Raw genomic sequence first — 24,919 nt, 5'->3', positions numbered from 1 at the left:
ACTGCTTCTGTATGAGTAGATAAAGCAACGCCGAGTAATGTTGGTTCAGTTATGTTTAACTTTGGGCTTCCAGAGAACACTATAATGGTTAATAGAAAACACGAGGCATTTAGAAACTGGTATTATGTTTGTACAAAGATTCTATCAACGCAATTATAATTACAGGGTTACGCTCGAAACTTCTACTGAAAGCACTTTGTGGAGGAGATTGTTATTTATATTTGGAGACAAGAGAGATAGATTAAAATAAAACAGATACTGTCTGCAAGCTGTGTACGTTAAATTTGATAATAACATGTTGACACACTACGATTTATTCCAACTTTCAACTAATAAAGCAACGCTTACACTAAATTATGTGCATTAATATTGTGTTATGACCTAGTGCATATACAATATCGTTTATCTGTACATCGACGAAGTTATGGGTAGGTAACTTTTGTTACAAACGATTTAGCTCAGCCGCGACACGTTAACGGGAACTAACTAGAAACGCACAGATGATTGTGAGTTGTAATATTGTGAGTTGTGCTTGAGTGAGTTTGTAATATTGTCAGTTTGGAAGTGTGAGTGAACACGGTCCCGTATGAACTTGTGAATATTTATTTGTGTCGTACATTCGAGGTAAGGATTGTGATATTATTAAGCTATTGCATCGAGAAATTCCGTAACGAAAAAACCTCACGCTCCCCACTCCGACGGGCGGAGGTGTGGCTTGAAGGCATACCGCATAGCATGCAAAAGCTTTACCGCGGCAGTCCCCGGGTGCCACACGTCGTTTTTTTATAGTTTTTCTTTGTTTTTATGTGAATTTACATTTTATGGGTTTTTTCGTAGTATATAATACAATTATTAGTAGTTAGTATGTATGTTAATCTTCCTTGTATTAACTTCATAGATATGCACAAAAGATTGTAATGATATATAACAAAAATAGTTTCATACGCTTAATAAGAATTATGTGATTCTGTCAACCGTCCTTTGAAATGATTTCATAGGACCTTCTTATGACATTATGCGTCCACCGTGCCTTTGGTGCCTTCCTTAAGTGACAGCTATGCCATCCCAACACGGCGGCATCGTTTTCAAATTTATTCGTAAAGTTAAATTTGAAATTTTAAATCGTAATTTTTAAATTTTTCTTAGTGCCGTAAACCAGATTATCAACTCTCTCTACTGCTCCATTGCGCCTCTGCCGAGATCGGAAACGAATCAGGAATAGCGATTGTCAGCGAAAAAATCTAACTTCACTCGACAGCACATTTGTACTCATAAATGGAAACGGAAATTTCATTGGAATTTTATTACGATTATTCTACTAGGCATGTTTTAAACAAATTTGTTTCTAAACATTTATTGTACAAACTTTTACTGTTCTACGTTTATTTTAAGGTCAACATAATAGTTTTAATGAACTTTTAATACAGAAGTTTGGAAAACACGTTTTAATAACAATCTGTTAAGTTCCTTTAAACGAGTAGTGTTGAAACGTGTTTTATATTTTTTAACCGACTTCAAAAAAAAGGAGGAGGTTATCAATTCGGCCGGTATTTTTTTTTTTTTTTTTTTTTTTTTTATGTATGTACACCGATTACTCCGAGGTTTCTGAACCGATTTACGTGATTCTTTTTTTGTTCGATGCGGGATGGTGTCGAATTGGTCCCATAAAAATTTTATTCGGCTAGGCCTAGTAGTTTTTATTTTATGAGCATTTTTGTCTGTACTCGATGACTTAATTTCAATGTAGCAAGTAACTTTGATTCACTTCCCGGTAACCGATTGAGCTGAAATTTTGTGTACGAATGTAAATTGGATAGCGATGAAACATTATCATGACATGGAGCTGATCTGATGATGGAATCGGAAGGTGGCCATAGGAACTCAGTAATATATTGACTCAACTTTATCGAGTTTGGGCTCGTTTGATTCGTGTTGAAAAATACACTAAAAAGTATTAAATAAAAATAACTGCGTTAAAAACAACCGACTTCAAAAACGGAAAAGTAAGAAATAAAAAAGATTTGATATTATTAATTACTACATATTATTTTTATGTGCTATTTACTAAAAAGGTTTGAAGTCGGTGCCAAACACTAAGCACTTAGTATTAAGCCCATGCACCGACATCAAACCTTTTTAGTAAATAGCACATAAAAATAATATGTAGTAATTAATAATATCAAATCTTTTTTATTTCTTACTTTTCCGTTTTTGAAGTCGGTTGTTTTTAACGCAGTTATTTTTTATAAAGTTAGTTTGGTTTGTGTAGTTTGCATGACAAACTCGTAAAGCACCTACAGAATAATTAAAAAAAAATGCAAAAATAATATCGAAAATATTGTGCAGCATGATATTACTGAGAACAAATTTTACAAATCAACAAAGAACACACACACATGCACAATGTACATCACACATTTTTGCGTCTAGAATTTACGAACGTACCTTTTCCGGGAACCACGGCGTAACAAAGGGCATTTGGAAGGTATTAGTGTAGGAGTGTAGGGTATCAAACGATTCCGGGTTCACAGCTCCAAGCATTGCGAACACGCCCCGGGCAAACTGGGTGCAGACTGTGGACAAATGGTGAAATTAATTGTGAACTTCATTACATTAGGTAGAGATAATCGAACATTGTGCGTACATTGTTAGCACGCGGCGTTAATTAAATTCCATAAGCGTTAAGTTTAGCATTATGAGTATTAAATGACTACAGTTATTACGCATAATTCTAAATAGCTAGTGACATTATTAAGTACGGGTATACTATACTGTGAAAGTTTTAAGTTAATGATTATTTCTCTTTTCTTGTTTCTTGCATGCTTTTATTTACTCTATCTGCATGTTTGTATGGAACCTAGTGTTATCTATTGCTTTAGACTTTAATCAAGTTTAACTCAAACTGTATACCTACACTTTATCAAGCATCAGTGACAATATAATTATTTCATGAGTTTATTATATTATGCTCCTCAATAAAAAAAATATTTTTCCTTTCAATTTTTTCTATCGTTAAAGCGTGATTTTTTTTAAACTACATCATATTATCATTACGCGAACAGCATGATTAGGAATTTTACATAATTAGGCACTTTTACTGCAGGTAATCATTTCTCAAGGTAAGTAGAGGTAAGGTAAGTAATTAAAGGTAACTAAGCTTGTATATATTAAGAAAGTTCACAGAGACAGCTAGTAATTTAATTATTAGCATACCGACGTTGCTAACTGGTATAATTTTCATTCAGAGCAATAGTAAATAAGCTTATATTAATAACAGTTAATTGCAACAGTATATCATATCCCTATCTATTTATCATATAATATTAGGTATATATCTTAATACTTGTGTTTAAAATATAACTTTTTAGTTTTACTGTAAGTTTGGGTTATTCAATAAAATTGAATTCTACATGCACATCATAGATTGGTCATAATAAAAAAAAACCTGTGTCAAAATGTTCATGTGAATTTAAATTCAAAGCAAAATTTCCTTCCAATTACTGATCATGGACTACAGAGAAATAGGTATTAAACTGACTACCTATTAATAGGAACACAGTAATAATCACGAATTCACAAATAGCATCATTAAATTTAATTCTAAATTCACTAAATAATTTTACCATACTAAACAGCACAAACAAAGATCCATAATCAAATTAGGTAGTCCCGTCAAAAGTCGTGTATTTAACCGTATTATTTGAATTGGAAATTGCCACAGCAAATAAATCTATATTATAATTTACGTTCGAACGAACGCTTTAACAAAATTTTGTGTAATATTCTCCAATGACGCAGTTTCGGTTCGTGACCATTAATTTCACGTATTGCCAATTTACAAATACATATTCGAATTATATGGGTCTATGCAAAATATATGGGTGTGGATTAAATATGTTGTGGGCGGTTGAAACGCATCAGTGTTAGATTGAACTTTTGCTGCAACGTTGCTTGTTTAGTTAGACATTGGCGGTGATCCTATTGTCGCAAAGTGAATTAGAATGCGTCCCGCTTTAGATCCATCCGAGGGTGGTGATGTATAGAATAGGTCACCTATAATATGCTGGTCAATGTTATCATGTATTAGATCGTATCTAAGTATTAGATATATGTACCTAATAAAAATAAAATAAAAATTGACTATATTTTCTCTTAAGGTGCTGTTTTATCATAGATTGTAAAATAATAGATAAAATTACATTTAAAACTGTTATAAAAGTTAGTAAAAAGAGTATGTTGACGAGGGAGATGCCCATTGCATTTATTAATAATTGAAATTGGTCATCAATTTCATACTTTCTATGAATGATACCAAAAAAAATTGTTTTTTCATTCAAAGCGTTCCTAATAATTATTTATATTTATGAGACGGGTCTACCCAGAACAAGCAGCCTGGCAAAGCATTTTCCGCGCACGGCAATTCGTTCTGTGTGGACGTGGCTCGAAGAAAATGGCGGTACACTCGCTTTCCAAAAACACCTAATTAATTCATAATAATATAATTATCGATGTTGCTAAAGACATAAAACCGGCCAAGTGCGAGTCGGACTGGTGTGCGAAGGGTTCCGTACTATGCCCCCCCCTAGTTTTTTTTTAATTTTTAGTATGTGTTAGTATAGCGGCAACGAAAATACATCATTCGTGAAAATTTCAGCTTTCAAGCTATCACGGTTTATGAGATACAGCCTGGAGACAGACAGACAGACCACGAAGTCTCAGTAATACGGTCCCGTTTTACCTATACCCTTACCCTTTGGGTAGGGAACCCTAAAAAATAAAACATCTAAATACACACATTATTCAAATGTATAAATATAAGATTAATACATTGAATCTCCACACAGTCCATAAAGCGTAGATTAGACCGTATTGAGTGATGAACTTGAAAAGCTCACAATTAAAGTAAACCGCTAATAATCTTAAGCCGAAACGCTAATGTTATTTGCATAATTATAACTCGGAGTTTCACCCAGTTCTGAATGTAAAGCACAGATAATGAAAATAAAGTCGCTAAAGATTATATAAAGCTTTTTTAAGGAACGAAGACGTTAAAACGTGCCTGGGTGAATACCACGTATTTGCGTTGGACACAAAAAACTTCCACTTGGATTAAATTTAAGACAATTCACTTTATTTTCCAGTTCATTAAATTTAGCCCCAGTGACAGGCTTTTAAGATAATTACTTTAGGGTACAATTACAAGCGCCCGAGGTGCAAAGATATAGAAATTTAAATTTCAACACCTGTTTGTATTGGGAAGACATATTGTAGGCTCTTAAGTGTTAATACACTTTATAGGATATATAAATCTGTGCTAATTAGGATTAGTAGGGTAATAAGTTCATTACACAACATAAATGCATTAAAAACAATAATTTACCGAAACAAAAACATTTGATAGTGACCATTTTCCCATACTGCGTTCATCCAACGCAGTAAGTACGTTATCATTAACGTTATATTATATTGATTAATTCAATATCATTAACGTTATACATATTATAAAAAAAATATTATAAAATAATTAAAATATCATTAACGTTATATTATATTGATTCATTCATTTAATTTATATTACTAATAGGCCTTTAAAAATAAAATAATAATTGATCTGTCACTTTTGTTTATAATTAATAAAGAAAATCACCTTCCATTAACTTAAGACACCACAAATCTTTGGGGGATTAGTAAACTCATGAATCCATGATTATTATACAAAAACCTCGAATAAAAATAAAATGTTCACTAAGCACTTTTCTTTGGTGTAATTCGATTTATATTTTTAAAGAAATACTTATTTGATGGTAACTAAAAGTGAAAGTTAGAATGTGTAGGCTTTCTAACGTACCATAAGTGGTACGTTCCAATTTAAAGTAGGATAAGCTAAATGCGCATGATTGCAAGAAAAAAAATACCAAACGGCCGAATTGATAACCTCCGGTTAAAAATCAATCATGTCCACACGAATACTAGTAAGTAGTTAGTAGTTACGTTCCAAAACTTTAGTTATGTATATAATTTCCTAATATTATAATCGCTGAACTACACATTCAAATTAAAATCTTGTACACCGCGTTAATAGACCGTCCATAAAACAAGTATATAAATCACATTTCACATAATAAACATGTTGAATACTATTCAATTTGAACATTTAATGTCTTCTGTCTTCTTTAGCCGGGTTTCCAAGAATGGTTTTAACACAGATCTCTCCATTGTGAAGGGTATTAACTCTGAAGCTTATTTTAAACTGAGGTTTCGAAATCAAAGTGATGTAGTTTTTTATATTTTCATAAATACCATCACCAACCGGTTTACGAATCTTTAGTGATTACAAGTTAAAACGTGGTGTTGTACAAAAGAGCGTGTGTACCGATCACACGTCTCAGAAGTAAAACTCCTTTTTCAAGATTCAAAGATACTAAAATCGTCGCCTTACTTAATGACGTGACGGTATTGCCATGACGCTACCTTAAATTTTACTCTCAACGCGCTTGAGAGAATTCACTTCAATAAAGTTAAAATCTAATAATAATTATGTACATTAAGTTCGACTTATTCGTAATACCTCGATTTTCTATTTAATTTCCAAATAAGACCGCAACACGAGAAACAAAAAAGAATAATGACTATCAATTGGGAAGCTGCGGAGATTTATGAGCAAAATATATTAAAAAGTAGGCTACAAAATAAACTTCCTTCTTTTCGGGAAATAAATGAAAGTACAATTGTTATTAGATTGTAAAATTTAATGCTGAACTCAGAGCAAATATGTTTATCAATCCAGAACTAAATAAAATAATTGTTAAAATAATCATAACATACACGATTTGAAAGGTAAAATACGCCCTTGATACTCTTAATCTATCCGCTAATAATAAAAAAATTCATATAAAGTATTATCATCTAATACGATACTATAAGCCAAGTATTTTCTCCATATAAATATTTGCCAAGTTGGCTGATAAGAGTCCGTCGTCGGCAGCGGTGATACCATTCATGATAGTATGCCATTTGCATTTCTACAAAGAGCCGAGAGACCGATTTGAAAATAGCTAGAAATTCTATTAATATAAACTGCCTTTACAATTTTAAATACTTTTATATATAATTCATACTTGACATCGTATAGAAAAGAGATATGGAAATCTTGTTGAATTAAATAACTTTATTTCTGATTTGAATCCATTACACGCTTGAATGGCCAAACGAATTTTATAGATGAAACCATGATGAAGATTAAGGGCTACTTTTTACGAGTACATTATACTTCTGAGCTTCGAAAGAGCAAAGCTAGACATTATGCCAACTAAATATTTTATGAAGTTTATAAGTAGTATATATTTGAAAAAAACTTAATACCCATCAGCAGTCGGAAAACAATGGATATTTGTTATTCCTACAAAACTAGAACGACTTTAAAACATATTTAATTAAGCCTTCTTTATGAACCTACAGCACTCTCACTCTCACAATTGTATACATACGAGTATTCGACTCTTGTTGTTTTACAGCGACTGTCTGGTTAAAGCAAGAAATTATACCTGAACAATAAACAGGCGAGAAAGTTAGCGATCAAATAAAAAATTCACGGCCCCTTTCAGTGGATTTGAGGGAAGACATTCTTATATTGTGCCTCGTTGAAATAGCAGAAAGTTCCCATCATTAGGACAAAAAAACGCCTCCACCTTCATCCTCTTACAAGCAATTTGCTTTTGTTCCTCCTTTTAATTTCCGCGTCAGTATTTACATAGTAAAAAGAGAGAAGTATGTTATCTTGGAACAAAGGTAAATCGCGCCATTTGTATACCAGGGAGTGACCACGCCCCCCATGTATGTACGCATGCATGACGCACGCACACAACGCGCTTCGGTTCCCTCTGAGGTGTTGTGAGGGCCGCACCACTGCTGTGAACGGTCGGTGTTTGTTTATACAGTTATTTAAAATATTAATGTGACAAATGACAACCGTGCGCCTCACGAGTTAAGGTATCGTGGGCTCCTAATCGCCGGGAGTTGACCTACTTCTGTCTTTTTACTATGGTATTTAGGAATTACTTTTTCCAGAGATACGAAATATGTTGCCGGCTCTTTCTGGTTTTCAAGTCGTATCTTGGAAGCATTGAAATAAACGAGCTGCGATACGTTTCATGTCTCCGAGAAGTGTCAGCTTTTTTGGTATCTTTTGTTGGATGGTTCAGATATTTTTTTTTTTTTTACTTTTTTATTGGCTCTTTGATAAAGCAAATTGCCTGATTGTGAGGCTTTTTGATAAATTACCACTTGTATATCAGTGTGGCCTTGTAAGTCAGTGCGACCTTCTATCTCACTAATTATAGTATCATCATCATCAGCCCATAAACGTTCCCACTGCTGGGACACGGGCCTCCTATGAGGGTACAGGCCATAATCCACCGCGCTGGCCAAGTGCGTGTTGGCGGATGACACATGTCGTCGAACTTTTTAATTCTTCGACATGTCGGTTTCCTCACGATGTTTTCCTTCACCGTTCGAGCAGTGGTGATGTTACAACATGCGCATATAAATTGAAAAATCAATTTAATTCCTGCGCGCTCGCCTGGTCTCGAACCCCGGACTTATCGATTCGAAGTCCGAGGTCTCACCACTGAGCCACCACTGCTCTTAATATATAAATATATAATATATAATCAAAAATTATAGTATAAGTTCATTAAAAACATTGTTGAGTAATAAATACTCCCACCGCATTATTTTTGGTAAAACCACAACAAGTTTATATACACAAATGCATCAAACACACGTTATGAAAACATAACATCGACCCAAGGTGTACTTTGGAAGTTGAAATTCAAAGACGCTCTTTCCTCGTATAAAATAACTCCTGAGGCAACGAAGTTTTGTGTATGTAAATTTAGAGCTCTTTAGTACCTCGTGTGATGTACAAAGTGTGCAAGAAAACGTATTCTTACCTAAAAATTACATTGGAATTTTTTAACGACCGACGCCGCACACAAATGGCTGTATTATTTTGTATGAGCATTTTCAATTTACGTACCTTGTAGGTGTTTGCTTATCTATAATATTTATCGGACGAAAATTTCCGTTCCAAAGGGTACATAATATTTATTTTTCCATCTAATTTTGTATGGTTTCGTTAGCGTCGCAATATTTACGTCCTTGCGAAACTGGATATTTCTCAAACATTCTGTCCGTTGTCAGAATATTATTCACCATGTCTGTGGTATTTGTACGATATCACTTCGATCAGTATCGGTGAAATTGCATGCATTTAACAATATGTTCGATTCGCATGCAATTTCTTTGCTACTGCTTCTTGCTTGAATATACTCATCTATACATATAATAAATCTGTAGAAGGGTCAATTCTGTACATTGAAAATATTGAAAAAATAACTAGCAGGGGGTGTTACTGGATCGATACCAAACCCAAAAATGTTATTAAAAAAATTTTTGTCTGTCTGTCTGTCTGTCTGTCTGTCTGTCTGTCTGTATGTGAAGACATCACGTGAAAACTAACGGTTCGATTTCGATGAAACTTGGTATAATTATACCTTATTATCCTGGGCGTAAAATAGGATACTTTTTATCCTGGAAAAATACGTAGAAAAAAATAATCTTAATTTTTCAGTTTTATCCATAGACGTTGTTCTGTAGAACCGCGAACACACGTTGCGTATTATTATAGGCCTAGCCGTATTTGGGTACAATAGACATTTTATAAGATGTCATTGTCAGAGTTGGAATGACTCAAAATGGAAAAATAAACCATCCACGCGAAGACCGACATCCGCGCGGACGGAGTCGCGGGCGGAAGCTAGTGTCGAATAAACTAACAATTATGATGAAATGGTTGGTGTTTGTTTACTTATAGGAGTCATATCAAATCTTAGGTTACAAAAATAACCGATTCCTCTACATTCTCACTCCAGACTTTGACAAAGACTTTAGTTCCTAAAAATAAAATTAACTGCGTTAAAAACAACCGACTTCAAAAACGGAAAAGTAAAAAATAAAAAAGATTTGATATTATAAATTACTACATATTATTTAGATGTGCTATTTATTAAATAGGTTTGATGTCGGTGCACGGGCTTAATACTAAGTGCTTAGTGTTTGGCACCGACTTCAAACCTATTTAATAAATAGCACATCTAAATAATATGTAGTAATTAATAATATCAAATCTTTTTTATTTTTTACTTTTCCGTTTTTGAAGTCGGTTGTTTTTAACGCAGTTAATTTTATTTAATACTTTTTAGTGTAATTTTCAACACGAATCAAACGAGCCCAAACTCGATAAAGTTGAGTCAATATATTACTGAGTTCCTATGGCCACCTTCCGATTCCATCATCAAATCAGCTCTATGTCATGATAATGTTTCATCGCTATCCAATTTACATACGTATACAAAATTTCAGCTCAATCGGTTACCGGGAAGTGAATCAAAGTTACTTGCTACATTCCAATTAAGTCATCGAGTACAGACAAAAATGCTCATAAAATAAAAACTACTGGGCCTATCCGAATAAAATTTTTATGGGACCAATTCGACACCATCCCGCATCGAACAAAAAAAGAATCACGTAAATCGGTTCAGAAACCTCGGAGTAATCGGTGTACATACATAAAAAAAAAAAAAAAAAAAAAAAAATATACCGGCCGAATTGATAACCTCCTCCTTTTTTTTGAAGTCGGTTAATAAAACGTTATTTCCTATTTTATTAAGAGAAACTCTGTGCTCGGCGACAACTAAGATCTTGCTCTAAGATACGATATTTTTTCAAAGAGGATATTAACTACATTATTGATAAATATCTTATTTCCTACATAAAAGAGCAGTTTATATGGTTTGTTTTTCACAAAAAGCAAAAAGAAGCCTTGATTGTTTCGAATAGAACTGTCCGTTTATTGAATAAACTGTCGGACAACATTTTCAAACAAACTATTTATTTATAACAACTTGCACAGATCGTGAAATAGTTGAAACAATTGAATACAATTAACAAGAACGTCACCAGAAACAATGGAAAATTGTTAGAATTCCATGCTCTGTTTCGTTTTATTCGTAGCTTGATATTGCGGTCGAATAAAAATACAAAGCGTATTTCCAGTTTAGAAACGAAATCTGGGAGTGTTTTGATATTTTCGGGTTAATATAGTGTTTATTTCGGAATAACAGAGGTAAGAATAAAATGGATAAACATACAAAGAGATAATAAAACAGATAAAGACAAACTGAACTCAAACATTTATTTATTCTAGAAGCACAATATTATTGAATCATCATAACATACTTTTACCATTTACCACTGATTCGGAAAGCAGTTTCTAGAAGAAGAACGGGCTAACATTAATTAAACGGCATAATTTATTGGAATATAGAATAAACTATAGGATCATAATATTATAAGTTCTAAACATGGAAAATTATGTACCCTTAAAAGAATGACAAAACATTGCGACAGTAGCTAAATGTTTGTGTAAATTACAAGTAACCACAAAAATAAATAGAACAATTAGTAAATGCAGAACACATTTTGAATTATTCTGACTATTTAGCGTATTTCCTGACTACATGCTATTTATTTCCTTTGTTTCAAATTGCCCATTGTATGGAAATAAATGCAAAATATCTTGCAATTATAGAATTTTGTGACAATCCTTTATTGCGTAACTAGAATTAATTTGGACAATCTATTTTTATTTATTTATTTATTTATTTAGCTTAAAATTCCGATAACGCAGATTCATTTGTTAGTAAAAATACAAATCTAAATATAAATCTATACTAATACTTATAAAGAGGAAAGTTTTGTATGTATGAATGTATGATTTTCACGCATAAACTACTGAACCGGTTATAATGAAATTTAGCACACATATAGAGGGTAACTTGGTTTTATCCCGGAAATCCCACGGGAACGGGAACTATGCGGGTTTTCCTTTGAAAAAGGCGGGCGAAGACACGGACGAAAAGCTAGTACATAATAATTTGGATTATACATTCTGGAGTTTGAATACGTATGTCGTATTCTTCTCAATATAAAACGATACAATGTCTCAATTGTCTTTCAATACACTGCTATTTGAGATCATTTGACCGCCCGCGCCGTGGTCATAGGTCATAGGTGTGGGTAGCGGTACGCCGGGTCAAACCTTGTTGGGAAAATTCAAATCGCTTTACAAATTTGCCTCAGTGAGTATTGATTCAGTATTTCTTTTTTCTTCATTTTTAGTTTTTAGTCAGTACATATTGTTTTTTTATGTATGTGTTAATAACAGCTTATTTGTTGATAGAAGGTATAATTAATATATTTTATACACTAATTTTGGTCAATAATATTACTCAAGTAACATAGTTTTATATATTATACTCCTACTCTGCACTACACTCGTACTCAACCTGTTATATCACCAGTAATAATAAATGTCATAAACACTATATTTTCGTTATAAAATATACCTACATCTAAAAATAGTTTGGAAAATCCAAAAGTGCACGCCTCATAATCTCATCCTTTACAATAAAATTGATTATTTATAAAGAGTACACTATAAATATAAAAAAGAAATAAAATAAAACAGTTGGAAAAGTAAAGAAAGCGGTACCGTAATAATTGAGCTATTTTTCTTGTGGCCCCACCTAGATGTGAAACTGCGCAGGTTTAAGGGACTGATTACCAACTTATTTTTTTAAACCTTTGCTTATAGTATAAGGAATCGAGTTTATAATGGTGAATTTTGAGTACACTATAAATATAAAAAAATAATAAAATAAAATAAAGAATATTATATATAGATATACTAAAATTATGGAGAACAGTCGATATTTTTTTTTGTTTATTTAATAACAATTAAACCACATCGAATCAGACCCTGAAAAATGAAAGGGTTCTATTCCTGAGCATACTCAAGCGTAAGAGAAAAAAAAAAGACTCGATTATTTAGTATTTCGGTCGCAATCGTGTTAACAAGAAAATCCTCCGCACATACAGACACACGGACGTCCAAGACAGAACTTTTTTAAACTGTTTTTTAACTAGTTTAAATAACAAAAATGACATCAAAAATATCATTAATGTTAAAAATAGTGTTTTTTCTTAATATGTGTGTGTATGTATTATCTTACAAGTGCAATGTATGATACATAAAGACATTTTAAGTTTGAAAAATCAGATGTTTTGCGCGAAGTGACAGTAGTACCCACCTCAACGCTTCGCTTATGAGGCGTGCAATATAGAATAAAATGTCATAAAGACCATAACGTTATAAAATCTACATCTCTATATATGCATAAGTACTTAAAACAAAAGTACTTACTCAACCGCGAGAGTTTAAAAGCATCAGCGGTATTGATGACGTCAACATACGCTTGCAGCTCCAATCGCCGGCTGCTTATGTTCTGGTTGTGAACCGTCATCGCGTACTTGAATACATTCTGGATCTCTTCGGTGTTCTGGTCGAATATCGCTCCTTTGAACAAAAGAAAAATCATTTACGTTGAATAACTAAGTACATACTTTTATGGAAAATGATTGAACAATATAATATATAAGACACTAGTGGTCCGCCCCGGCTTCGTCCGTGGTACATATTTCGCGGGTATCAAAATATCTCTATACCAAATTTCATGCAAATTGGTTCAGTAGTTTAGGCGTGATTGAGTAACAGACAGACAGACAGAGTTACTTTCGCATTTATAATATTAGTATGGATATTTATCGATGAATAAACAGTAAAGCAAATATATCTAAGAATATCGGTAGACTAGAAATGTAATTATAAAAATCTTATCCCTTTTTTCAAAACGTTGCACCATTTCCCAATCCTGCAGTAAAATATAGAACGTCCTTTTTCTCATCTAATAAACACTAATCCCGCCATCTTTCAAAGCATAGCACCAAATCGAAAAACACCCCTTATAATTCTTAGCAGTAAATCTGAACAAATAGCGTCAAAATCCATTCACAATATATAACAATCGAACGAGCACGGACATGTGAAACCGAGCAGTAAAATAAAAGATCCCATTATTAGCTCTTATCAGGGGCGCCCGCATGACGTCATCGCTGATGTATGGCTCTGGACGAACCGTTTATCTCACTAGTCTACTACTTCTTTAATGGCTTCCATACTACCAAGTTCTGTGTTGTATCTGTGGTTTGAAATCCCACGTTTTTATTGATGGAACACGCAATATCTTAAAATGAGCACTTTAATATTTGCCTAATGTAAAAATTGTGTGACTGATTTAATCTGGTACTTCTGGTAGAATCAGAGTTCTGTATTGTAGATGTGGTTTGGAATCCCGTTTTTTTATTGATGGACGCATGAACCTTAAAGTAGAACTTAAACATTTGTTTAAAGATTTAGCTAACGTAAAAATTGTGCGATTGGTTTAATCTGGTACTTTTACAATGGCTACCATGCTAGCGAGTTTCCAATAAAAATCCCGCTTTTTTATTAATGCCATACGCATAACTCTAACAGAATTATTAATTAAACACAAATATTGTATTAAAGCAGGTCTAGATAATCTATGACTAACACTGAACTAAGAATGTAGTTCGGCTTATAGTGTGATTTTACATTTGCTAAGCCTTAACGATTCATATTTTCCTTTAAATGCTCCATTGAATCCGATAATAATCATGACTATTCACAAATCTTTATTAGAAATATATTGTGAGGTTCCCATTCAGAGAACTTTCGGCAATTGTTTCCTGCAGTTAGAAAGGAAAAACTCTAATGACCTTTAAACGAACTTAATGGCTCTTTCGCTAAGAACCAGTATTTTATTGGACCTAGTTAGTCTTCGTTAGATTTACCAGGTCTAGCAATTGAATTCCTTCCGTTCCGTTCCATTATAATTCTCTTCCCGTTCTTATTTAAAGATTTTTCTATTTGTTTATTTTTTCAAATTGAATCACTGAACGGACTTTATAAATAGAAAATCGCTTCGTAAACTCGAAATATTTAATGCTTACATATTGATTTAATGTTAGTAGTTTATGAAAATACTTTTGTTATATTGTGTTTGTTATTCCCAAAATCACTACGCATATTATAAATGCGAAAGTAACTCTGTCTGTCTGTCTGTTACGCTTTCCCGCTTAAACCTCTCAACCGATTTTGATGAAATTTGGCACAGACAATCTTTAGATCCTGAGAAAGAACATAGGCTACCTTTTATTAGGAAAATGTACCACGGGCGAAGCCGGGCCGGACCGTTAGTGAACAATAAACAACAATGTTATTAAATTTTTGATGAATGTACGTATCGTGTTGCATTATTTGTTGCATGATATTTTAAACCTATTCATTCAATGAATAGAACATCGTATTATTATCAAAATTACAAATAGTGTATTGAGTTACAATATGCCCATCAAAATCACCGTACGATAATATGCACCTTTATTTTATAATAATTACAATGTTATTTGAATAATCCATTTAATCCGGCATAAAATTCATATAATTAAATATTTCTATAGCGAACCTGAATATTATAACCTTTTTGAGATAATTCCACAAAATAGACAGATAATGTGTTATCTTCTTAATATATATAAATCTCGTGTCACAATGTTTGTCTTCAATGGACTCCTAAACCACTTAACCGATTATAATAAAATTCACACACCATGTGCAGTTTGATCCAACTTGAGAGATAGGATAGGTTTTATCCCGGAAATCCCACGGGAAAGGGAACTATGCGGGGTTTTCTATGAAAACGCGGGCGAAGCCGCGGGCGGAAAGCTAGTAATTAATATAAGTACTTATAAATGTTTCTGCTTTCCCGCCTAAACCTCTCAACTGATTTAGATGAATTTTGGCACAGACAATATTTAAACCCTGAGAAAGAACATAGGCTACCTTTTATTGCGATATATATGTACCTCGGGCGAAGCCGAGGCGGACCGCTAGTTAATTACACATGCTGTAGAACTTATCCAAGATTCGCCAATCGCCGTTGGGTGATGAACACAACATTTTTTTCGTTTTGTTTGTATAGTTGGAATAAAAACTTTATGTGTAATAATATATAAATTATTGTAGTTTAATGTGTATTATTAAATATTAGGTAGATATGTTGATATGTACATATTATTACTACAGCTCTTAACCTAAAACTTGCATTTACAAATTGATTTTCCAAGTCTAAAAGATACAATATTCGATTTAATAATGATTCGTGTTCAATAATTTTCGTTGCTCTTGAGTAAAAATTTATCAAATACCAAAGGCCGCGTCAGTTAACCTTCCACTTATAAAATTATAAATAATCTTTTTACATTAGAAAGATAGTTAATTATAGCTTTATCTCAGTATTTTCTCTTATTAAATGGATTCGTTTGCTCAAGTACCGTACCTGCAGAGAGCCCTGTAACTTCATTAAAAGGAGATTAAAAGAAGTTTCCAACACAAAAGTATTGCAGCGCCGAGCCCGGGATATTATGAAAGATAATACAAGTTGCGATATTACTGCAGTAAGTGTCTACTAGTGTTTACGTCTTTTTTGTAGCAAGATGGCGATCGCTGTGTTTAATCTTTTGCATAATTCGCAATACTTCCTGGAAAATATTTCTGTCGCGAGACCGTTTTTAACTTTTTGCGGTTAAGTCGTAATAGTGGTATACGATGGTATTTTTAGTGGGAAAGGGATGTTAGTCTTTTAAAGTGTTGGATTCATTGATAAGAACATATAAGAACCAAATGATTAACTACTATAATTTTGTAGTAGGTACGGTTATTATTATTAACGAAACTGTTATTTAAAATTAGATGCTACCTTAGTGTTACAAGAATATAAAAATAAATACAAGAAGGGAAATTAAATGCCAAAAATACAGTGGCGATATAAACAAACAATTTCCGATTTATATTATAATCTTATCACGAAGATATATTAAGGCCTTTGTTAAAATTTTCTTTTTTTAATTTCGCTTACAAAGACTACGAACAATGAACATTGTGCCTATAATAGAACATTTATTTAAATAAGGATTCATTATGTAATTATTTCATTTATTTAGATTATGGATAACTTTTCTTAATGAAAAAACATTTTATGATTTGGTTTTGTTTGGTTAAATTTAAAAATCGTATAAATTACACGAACGCAGCCGCGGGCGGACCGCTAGTAATATATTAAACACTGAAACGTTCTATAAATGTTTAAAGCTTGACACCAAAGTCAAAAATCAAGCCGTAATAACCAGATTTAAAGAATGCTGTGAACGAAGCATCATCAATCCGTCACTCCGATTCAGCTCGATATCAAAATCACCTGTCACATGTTCCGAAACCTGACTTCTCCCAACTACGTTGAAATTGAATTGCATACAATTAGTTTTGCAATCAACGTATTAAGAACGACTTCTACGTCTTTTAGGCTAGTAGGCTATAAATTTGTTTAGGTAATCAAGTCGCAGACTATAATATTACGTTTGTTCAATCAAATAAAACATGCATATTTCTTATAATAGTAAGAATGTTAGCAATAATAATCTTCGTATTGTTTTTTTCTTACACAAGGCGTTATTTATCACAACAAAAGTTAAAAGTTATTAATCATAATTAAAAGGGTAATTTCTAAGGGGAAGGAAAAAATGTTAGTTGTTATTACTTATTCAATACAATAATTATATTACACTTATTTCCTTCCATAATAATTATTAATAATCATCACTTCACACCACAACACGTCATATATTATTAAAACAAAGCTTATGTTGATAGATTATTAATTATTTAATTATAAGCCCGCCAATTAGTGATTTTTTGCTTGTTTACCTTTTACCGTGGTTGCCTGGAAGAGATCACTATTAAGTGATAAGGCCGCCAAAATAGTTGTACTCTGTTCTATGTGTAAGTAATTATAAGGTCTCTTAACTGTACAACTATTAAAGGGTTAAATAAAATAAATAATAAAATAAATATAAGTTACCATTAAATGACACAGGAAAATTTATAGCTTCATCTATTTCATTTGCACGATTACTTCTGCGGCCTCATAAAATTATCTTCCTTTTTTATATATGTTAATAAAAATTAAATATTCCGTATCTTTAGATATGCTTCATGTAAATTTACGCAGCAACCGAAAAACGTATCTACAGGAATAAATCATTCAGAATTTGGCCATATTATCATGATGGAAAATTTTTATTAAGAACTAGCTGTGCCCGCGACTTCGTCCGCGTGGAATAGTGACTGCATAGTAGTTACTACTTATCTTAAATTATTGAGTAAACACAGACTACCATAAATAATTAAAAGAACTGTAAGTAAAATTTATTACTAAACTGAGCTAAACAATACAAAAAAAATGCCTTATTAATTTTCTACGTAAAATTTCTTTTAAATTATGTCATATTATTTTTAGGCACCAGGGGGGAGGGGAGCAAATTTCTTTTCTTTCCTTCCTTGTATGGATGTTTTTAACTATGTATCGTGCAGCAACTGATCAGCTTAATCGATACTCAGTTTTTATCAAATCCAGCACAAAATCCAAATCAGATCTTTCCTGAATCCTGTCTCACGCCTGTAGGTAGTAACTAAACCGTTTAGACCGTGCAATAAAAATTAAATTAAAAAAAAAACAGCGCTACGAAGAAAAGTGCATAGAAAAAGGAATAAATAATTTCACAAACTTCCCGAAGATTTTGAAAAATAAATACCATTTTAAATATTTATAAAAAAAAAAACAAAGTCATCGGGGCTGCCATGCCAACATCATCATAATAATATACCTCATTATCAAAATACATAATATATAGTACTTAATTTTAAAGATCGTCGGGAAGTTTGTAAAATAATTATTTATTCCTTTCGGTTTCTTATTTTCATTTAATATTTTCAAGTGAGCGAGACCTACCTCTACCTCCATATTACATTCCTACATCATATTGATATCTATAAGTTTGTTGCTCCTTGACATCTTTTAAGTTGGGTCGTAACCGTGCACAAATTGTAATGGACCACAGTGGCAAAAGAAGTGGTATACTTAGGAAAAAATATTGCCAAGGGCCAGGCCTATGTAGCTTTGAGTAGAGTTCAAAATTTCCAGGGTGTGGCTATCCTCTCGCTCCCGTATCCCCTCTTCTTTCACAGACTTTCAACCCTTCCCTTTCCATCCCTAGTAAATGGCAGAACCGATTTTGATGTAAACCATATCTAATTGTACCTTTAAGTACACGTCATATCCTGTAGTTTGATGCTCCATTTGGTTTATTTATCCCCACTGTCACCCCTAAAAAGCCCTAAATGTAATAAACGGATGAACCGATTTCGATAAAATATGACTAATTGTAATTCACACGTTGCCCTTTCATATTTTGATATGCCGCTTGAGTATATTATTTGACCACATTATTCATTCCCACTTTTACCGCTGTAATGGATAAAATGGATAAACCGAATTGGATAAAAATATAACTAAGTGTACTTCACCCGTTATGCACTTTTATTTGATATGTCACTTGGGTATATTTGACAACATTCGTTTTTTTTCATTCCCACTTTTACCCATAAAAAGGTATAATAAATGGATGAACCGATTTTGATAAAACATGTCTAATTAATCTTTACACGTCATGCTCTTTCTGATATGTCACTTGAGTATATTTTTGACAAATTCATTTTTTTATTACCACTTTTATACCTATATTAAATAAATGGATGAACCGATTTGTTACTGATAGGTCGTTCACTTTCATTTAATATATCACTTATATTTGACAACTTTCGTTTTTTTCATTCCCACATTTACCCCTATAATAATATACCTAGGTATAATAAATGGATGAACCGATTTTGATACACTTTATCTAAGAACCAGCGTCGGAAAATATGCTGCCTAACTAAAAAAACCGCATCTAATTCGGATTACCTGTTAGCGAGCTACGGTGGCACAAACAGACACACAGACACACATAGCGGTCAAACACTTATCACCCATCTTTTTGCGTCGGGGGTTAAAAATATAATACGACATAATTTAAAGGACATTTTATGTATAAAATTTACCTAGAAGTAAGAATAATTCTAATTTGACCAACCCCCCCCCCCCCACCCTTGGGCACTTTCGATATGATCACTTGGACATTTACAGGAATAATAATTGTAACAGATAACTTACGTTTTATCGTACAGTGTATAGAATGCCTTAGCAAATGTTCGCCGTGAATACTTAAATGGTCATAACTTTTTTATTTACGAACCGATTGACATGAAATAAACACTAAATGTTAAATGAAGATTACCACAATATATTAGTGAAAACCGCATCTTAATCGGATAAGCCGTTTCTGAGATTAGCGTGCACGAACATACAGACAAACAGACAAACAGACAAACAGACAAACCGACAAACAGACAAACAGACAAACAGACAAACAGACAAAATTTTTTTTAACTACAGTTTTGGGTTTGGGATCGATTTAATAATAGCACCTGGTAATTTTTTTTTATATATTTTGATTGTACAGACACGACTTTTCTAGAATTTTATTATATATGTATTGATGTATTGATGATGATGATATACACCTACGATCACAAAATATACAACTACAAAAATTTGGTATTTTGGCACTTCAGTAATATAATAAGCACTTATATTATGCCAATTTATTGAACTTTATTTTATCTAAAAAGCCTCCCTGTATTAGTAACTTCAGTATTAGTAGAAACATGTTTCATTCGTTGTTTTTTGGAACACCAAAATATGGCCCGACCTACGCAACTTTGTCTGCTCTCAAAACGAATATTTTTTGTTCATTGTTTCTCCACTCCTATTGATCAAAGCGTGTTGTTATATTATAGCCTATATAGCCTTCCTCGATATATGGAATATCCATCACAAAATGAATTTTTTGATTCGAAACCGTAGTTTCGGAGATTAGCACGTTCAAACAAACTTCACCTAACCTTCGTATAGTTTATAATCAAACTATCTAACAACAACGGATATTTGAATACAAACTTATATGAATAACTTATGAAATTTATACATAATAAAGGCAAGAATATTTCCACGCAACAAACTATGTTTCATCGCAGTGTTAGGGCTGTCAGAATACTATTACAATATTACCGTGTACCTACGTAAATTTGTTGTAACCGTTTAGTCCCGTTGTGACACCCTGACTAACGTATTTTAAAGTTATCGAGACGGCGCGGCGGAGCACGAATTAGTTAAGTGCATACATTGAGGTATTTGTTCAGAGATAATCCAGTGTTTATAATGTTATAAGCCTACATTTTTTAAAGGTATAAACTGTTTAAAATATTACCGTTTAAAATGTAGTCAATTCTCTCTAGAAAATAGTACCAAATTTAATATTAACTAATAGTTGTTTCATAAGAATACGACTCTCGCACGTTTATAAAGCAGAGACACTACTCATAGTGTGAAATTAAGCGCTTTCCATTATAAAAATAAACATATCTAATAATACAGGAGTAATCATTCAAAGGTGATTCGTTTAAGAATCGTAGGGAAAAAGCTGTCATTATCAAATCTGGAGTATGCAACGACGTATTGACCTACCAATTGCCTTCTGATCAACGTTTTATAAATATTTCATGTCCTGCAACAGAACAGTGGCATCATTAGGAGAAGGTAAATAAATAGTAGGTTCCTTGCGGTTTGGCTAGAAGCCAGCTCATATGCGAATTCTTCATATAATTGCGTTCTCCGTCACATAAATAAGATTAAAGTAAAACCTTTAATTTGAGATGATATTTATGTAGTGATGCATATCGTAAAATTATACTCGTCTGTCTGGAAGGAAAAGATTTTAGTGAAACGCAGTTTCAAACGTTCAGACGTTTGAATTGTTGCACGTATTTTTATATTATGCAACAAATTATGTTAGTTATTGTCTTTGACGAAAAATACTTTTTTTGTTAATAATCATGAAAAATCGCAATGCATGATTTTGGAATTATGAAAAGATTACGAAATCTTAATATATATAAATCTCGTGTCACAATGTTTGTCCTCAATGGACTCCTAAACCACTTAACCGATTATAATAAAATTCGCACACCCTGTGCAGTTCAATCCAACTTGAGAGATAGGATAGTTTTTATGAAAAAAAAAACGTAAACATGTAGGTACCACGGGCGAAGCCGGGGCGAACCGCTAGTTATTCTATAAGTTTGTGTAGTAATATGACGTCAACATTAAAGAGTTATAGTAAGTAATCTTCCAATGCAACTGAAGGTGCAGCGCGTAACCATTTGGCAGACGTGTAGTATGTGAGTTTAAAAAAGATATGTTTTTATAAATATATTTAATTTATCAAAAATAAATATTGTTAGACAATTACATCTTGAATCTTGCGGTCTAGATTTTAACTGACCTAGGTTATTACCTAGGTTTATTTAATTATTACCATAACAAACGTAAACATAATTATATCACACATAACCACAATTGTTACAATTAAGATACACAAGCCTGACTTGATTAACAGTATGTAAATAGATTATAAAATGAGTCTTATTTTTCTTTTAGTACATGGTTGGTCGATTATGGTATGTGAAAAGGGGTAATAGTAATTATGCACGTTTATCTAGTATAAATTCTTTATTTTATTTATCTTTTAAGGATTTAAATGTAACTTATCAAAACTTTTGAATATTAAAACACAAACTTCGGACGATGTTTTTTCGACAGACAAAAAAAAATATGATTTTTTTAGGTAATATAAAAAGTATAAACGACATAAAGTAACTCCAGATGAAACAAAACACATATAAAACTTTTCATTACTCTGTTCTTAATAAAATCTAAATATTGCATGAAACTACATCTACTCGTATCACGAAATGAAGCCAACGCATTACATAATATAATGCAATATGCATATTGCATGTATCCTCACTAATTTAGTAGTTATTCGCTCACCGTAGATCAGCGTAATTTATGCAATAATTAGTCTATAATTTCTGATCTATATACAATTGGTCATTCCTGCTTTGTGATGAAATAACAATACGTCTAGTAACGGCTTTCGCTTGGTAATTAGTAGGGTCGGTATATAGGAATAACGTGAAAGGGACCATTCTGTTGTGATGGCAATGAAAGGCTGTGTTGTTCTAAAGTCTAGACCAGTTTTTGTTAATGAACAAAATAGCTAGTGTAAATTAAATGTAACAATATGTAACTAATTAAATTATATGTTACAAAGATTTTTTTTTTACATTTGGTTAAATGTAGCGTAAAGTACGTGGTTGATGTAATTATTATAATTATCTCTATAAATTAGTCCCTATTTGCCATAGTCAGGGCATCACACTTGACCGGCTTGACCGATTTCGCAACGTAATAAAGTAGTCTGTAGTACCAGATAAAATAGTTTACAATCAGTTAGTTATTAAACTAAAACGTACATAACAAAGTATACAAATGAAGACTGAAAATAAATGTTTATTGGTTTGAAATTATTTACAAAAAAAAGGCTCATAATTCAGTACATTAGCATAAGGGACTAAAAATAGGTTGGTTGGTTTTATCTCGACCCGTTTACAAGTTGGCAGGTGTAAAGAGTGAATTTGTGTTATTAATTTAGCCTCACCACTTATTTAAATTTAAGAATTTAAAATAACCTTTAGTTTTAATTTTTTTTTTTTTATTAACCTTAGAAGTAGGATTGATAGAAGGATAATAATAATAATAGAACACTATAAAATTCATCCTATGCTTCAATCATTCCTAGGTACAGCCATGCTTCATTGGCAAACCAAGCTTAAATTACAATATCAAAATGTATCATTAACTACAGAATCGATTAAAATCCAAAGGGGTATCTTCCAGGGAGATGCCCTCAGTCCACTGTGGTTTTGCATTGCCCTTAATCCATTGTCAGAATTACTAAATAACACTAATTTAGGTTTTAAATTAAAACATAATGGTTCATACTTCACTCTTTCACATTTACTATATATGGACGATATCAAAATATACGCCACAAATAGCCAGGAACTTAAAAAACTTGCAGACATTCACACAGATATTAAAATGCAGTTTGGGGTGGACAAGTGCAAAATACATTCAGTTATTAAAGGAAAATCACAATATAATACATATTTACTTGATAGCGGTGAGCAAATTGAACCCATGGACGAATACAGTACATATAAATATTTAGGTTTCCATCAGTCAAGGCAAATTCATCAAAAACGGGCAAAATTAGATTTAATAAAAAAATTTAAAGTGAGACTTAACCAAATATTACGAACACAACTACATTCACGCAACACGGTTAAAGCTATAAACTCCTACGCGATACCAGTTCTTACCTACTCTTTTGGGATTATAAATTGGTCCCAAACAGATTTATTAAAATTACAACGTATAATCAACACACACATGACAGCACACAGAAAACACCATCCTAGGACATGCATACAACGCCTTACATTGCCACGCTGCGATGGAGGGCGCGGTTTAATTGACATTCAGAATTTGCACAATAATCTAATAGTAAAACTAAGAACATACTTTCAAATCATGTCAGAACGTTCACAATTACATAAATATGTTACAGAAATAGACACTAAACTAACCCCGCTTAATTTAAGTAATAAAAACTTTCAGACCAAATTATACAATAAACAACAGAAACTGAATTTGTGGTCACAGAAATCTCTACATGGGAGACATCATGCCGACCTTGGTCAACAACACGTGGATAGAGATGCATCGAACGAATGGCTGAAGCGTGGCGAACTGTTCCCGGAGACTGAAGCTTTCATGATCGCCATTCAGGATCAAGTCATAGATACCCGCAATTATCAAAAACATATCATCCGCATTCCTAACTTGCCAACTGATTTGTGCAGAAGATGTCATAGTAGCTCGGAAACTATCCAACATATCACCGGTGCTTGCAAATC

The 24,919-nt window shown here is 32.6% G+C and overlaps 1 protein-coding gene across 2 annotated transcripts in view; it reads right to left on the bottom strand.

Annotated features, from left to right (window-relative positions):
* LOC123705565 (glutamate receptor 1-like) overlaps positions 1-24,919 on the bottom strand; it is a 108,629-nt gene that overhangs the window by 67,169 nt on the left and 16,541 nt on the right. For both annotated transcript variants that reach the window (XM_045654405.1, XM_045654406.1), the window contains exons 2-3: positions 13,325-13,477; positions 2,446-2,573 (exon numbers count right to left, since the gene is read on the bottom strand). In XM_045654405.1, coding sequence (XP_045510361.1) covers positions 2,446-2,573; positions 13,325-13,477 — 281 coding nt within the window. The remainder of the gene's footprint in view (positions 1-2,445; positions 2,574-13,324; positions 13,478-24,919) is intronic.

The sequence above is a fragment of the Colias croceus genome, chromosome Z, assembly GCF_905220415.1.
Source record: "Colias croceus chromosome Z, ilColCroc2.1".
Taxonomy (NCBI): Eukaryota; Metazoa; Arthropoda; class Insecta; order Lepidoptera; family Pieridae; genus Colias; species Colias croceus.
The sequence above is the reverse complement of the archived record's forward strand: the minus strand, read 5'-3'. Positions and strand labels throughout refer to the sequence as shown.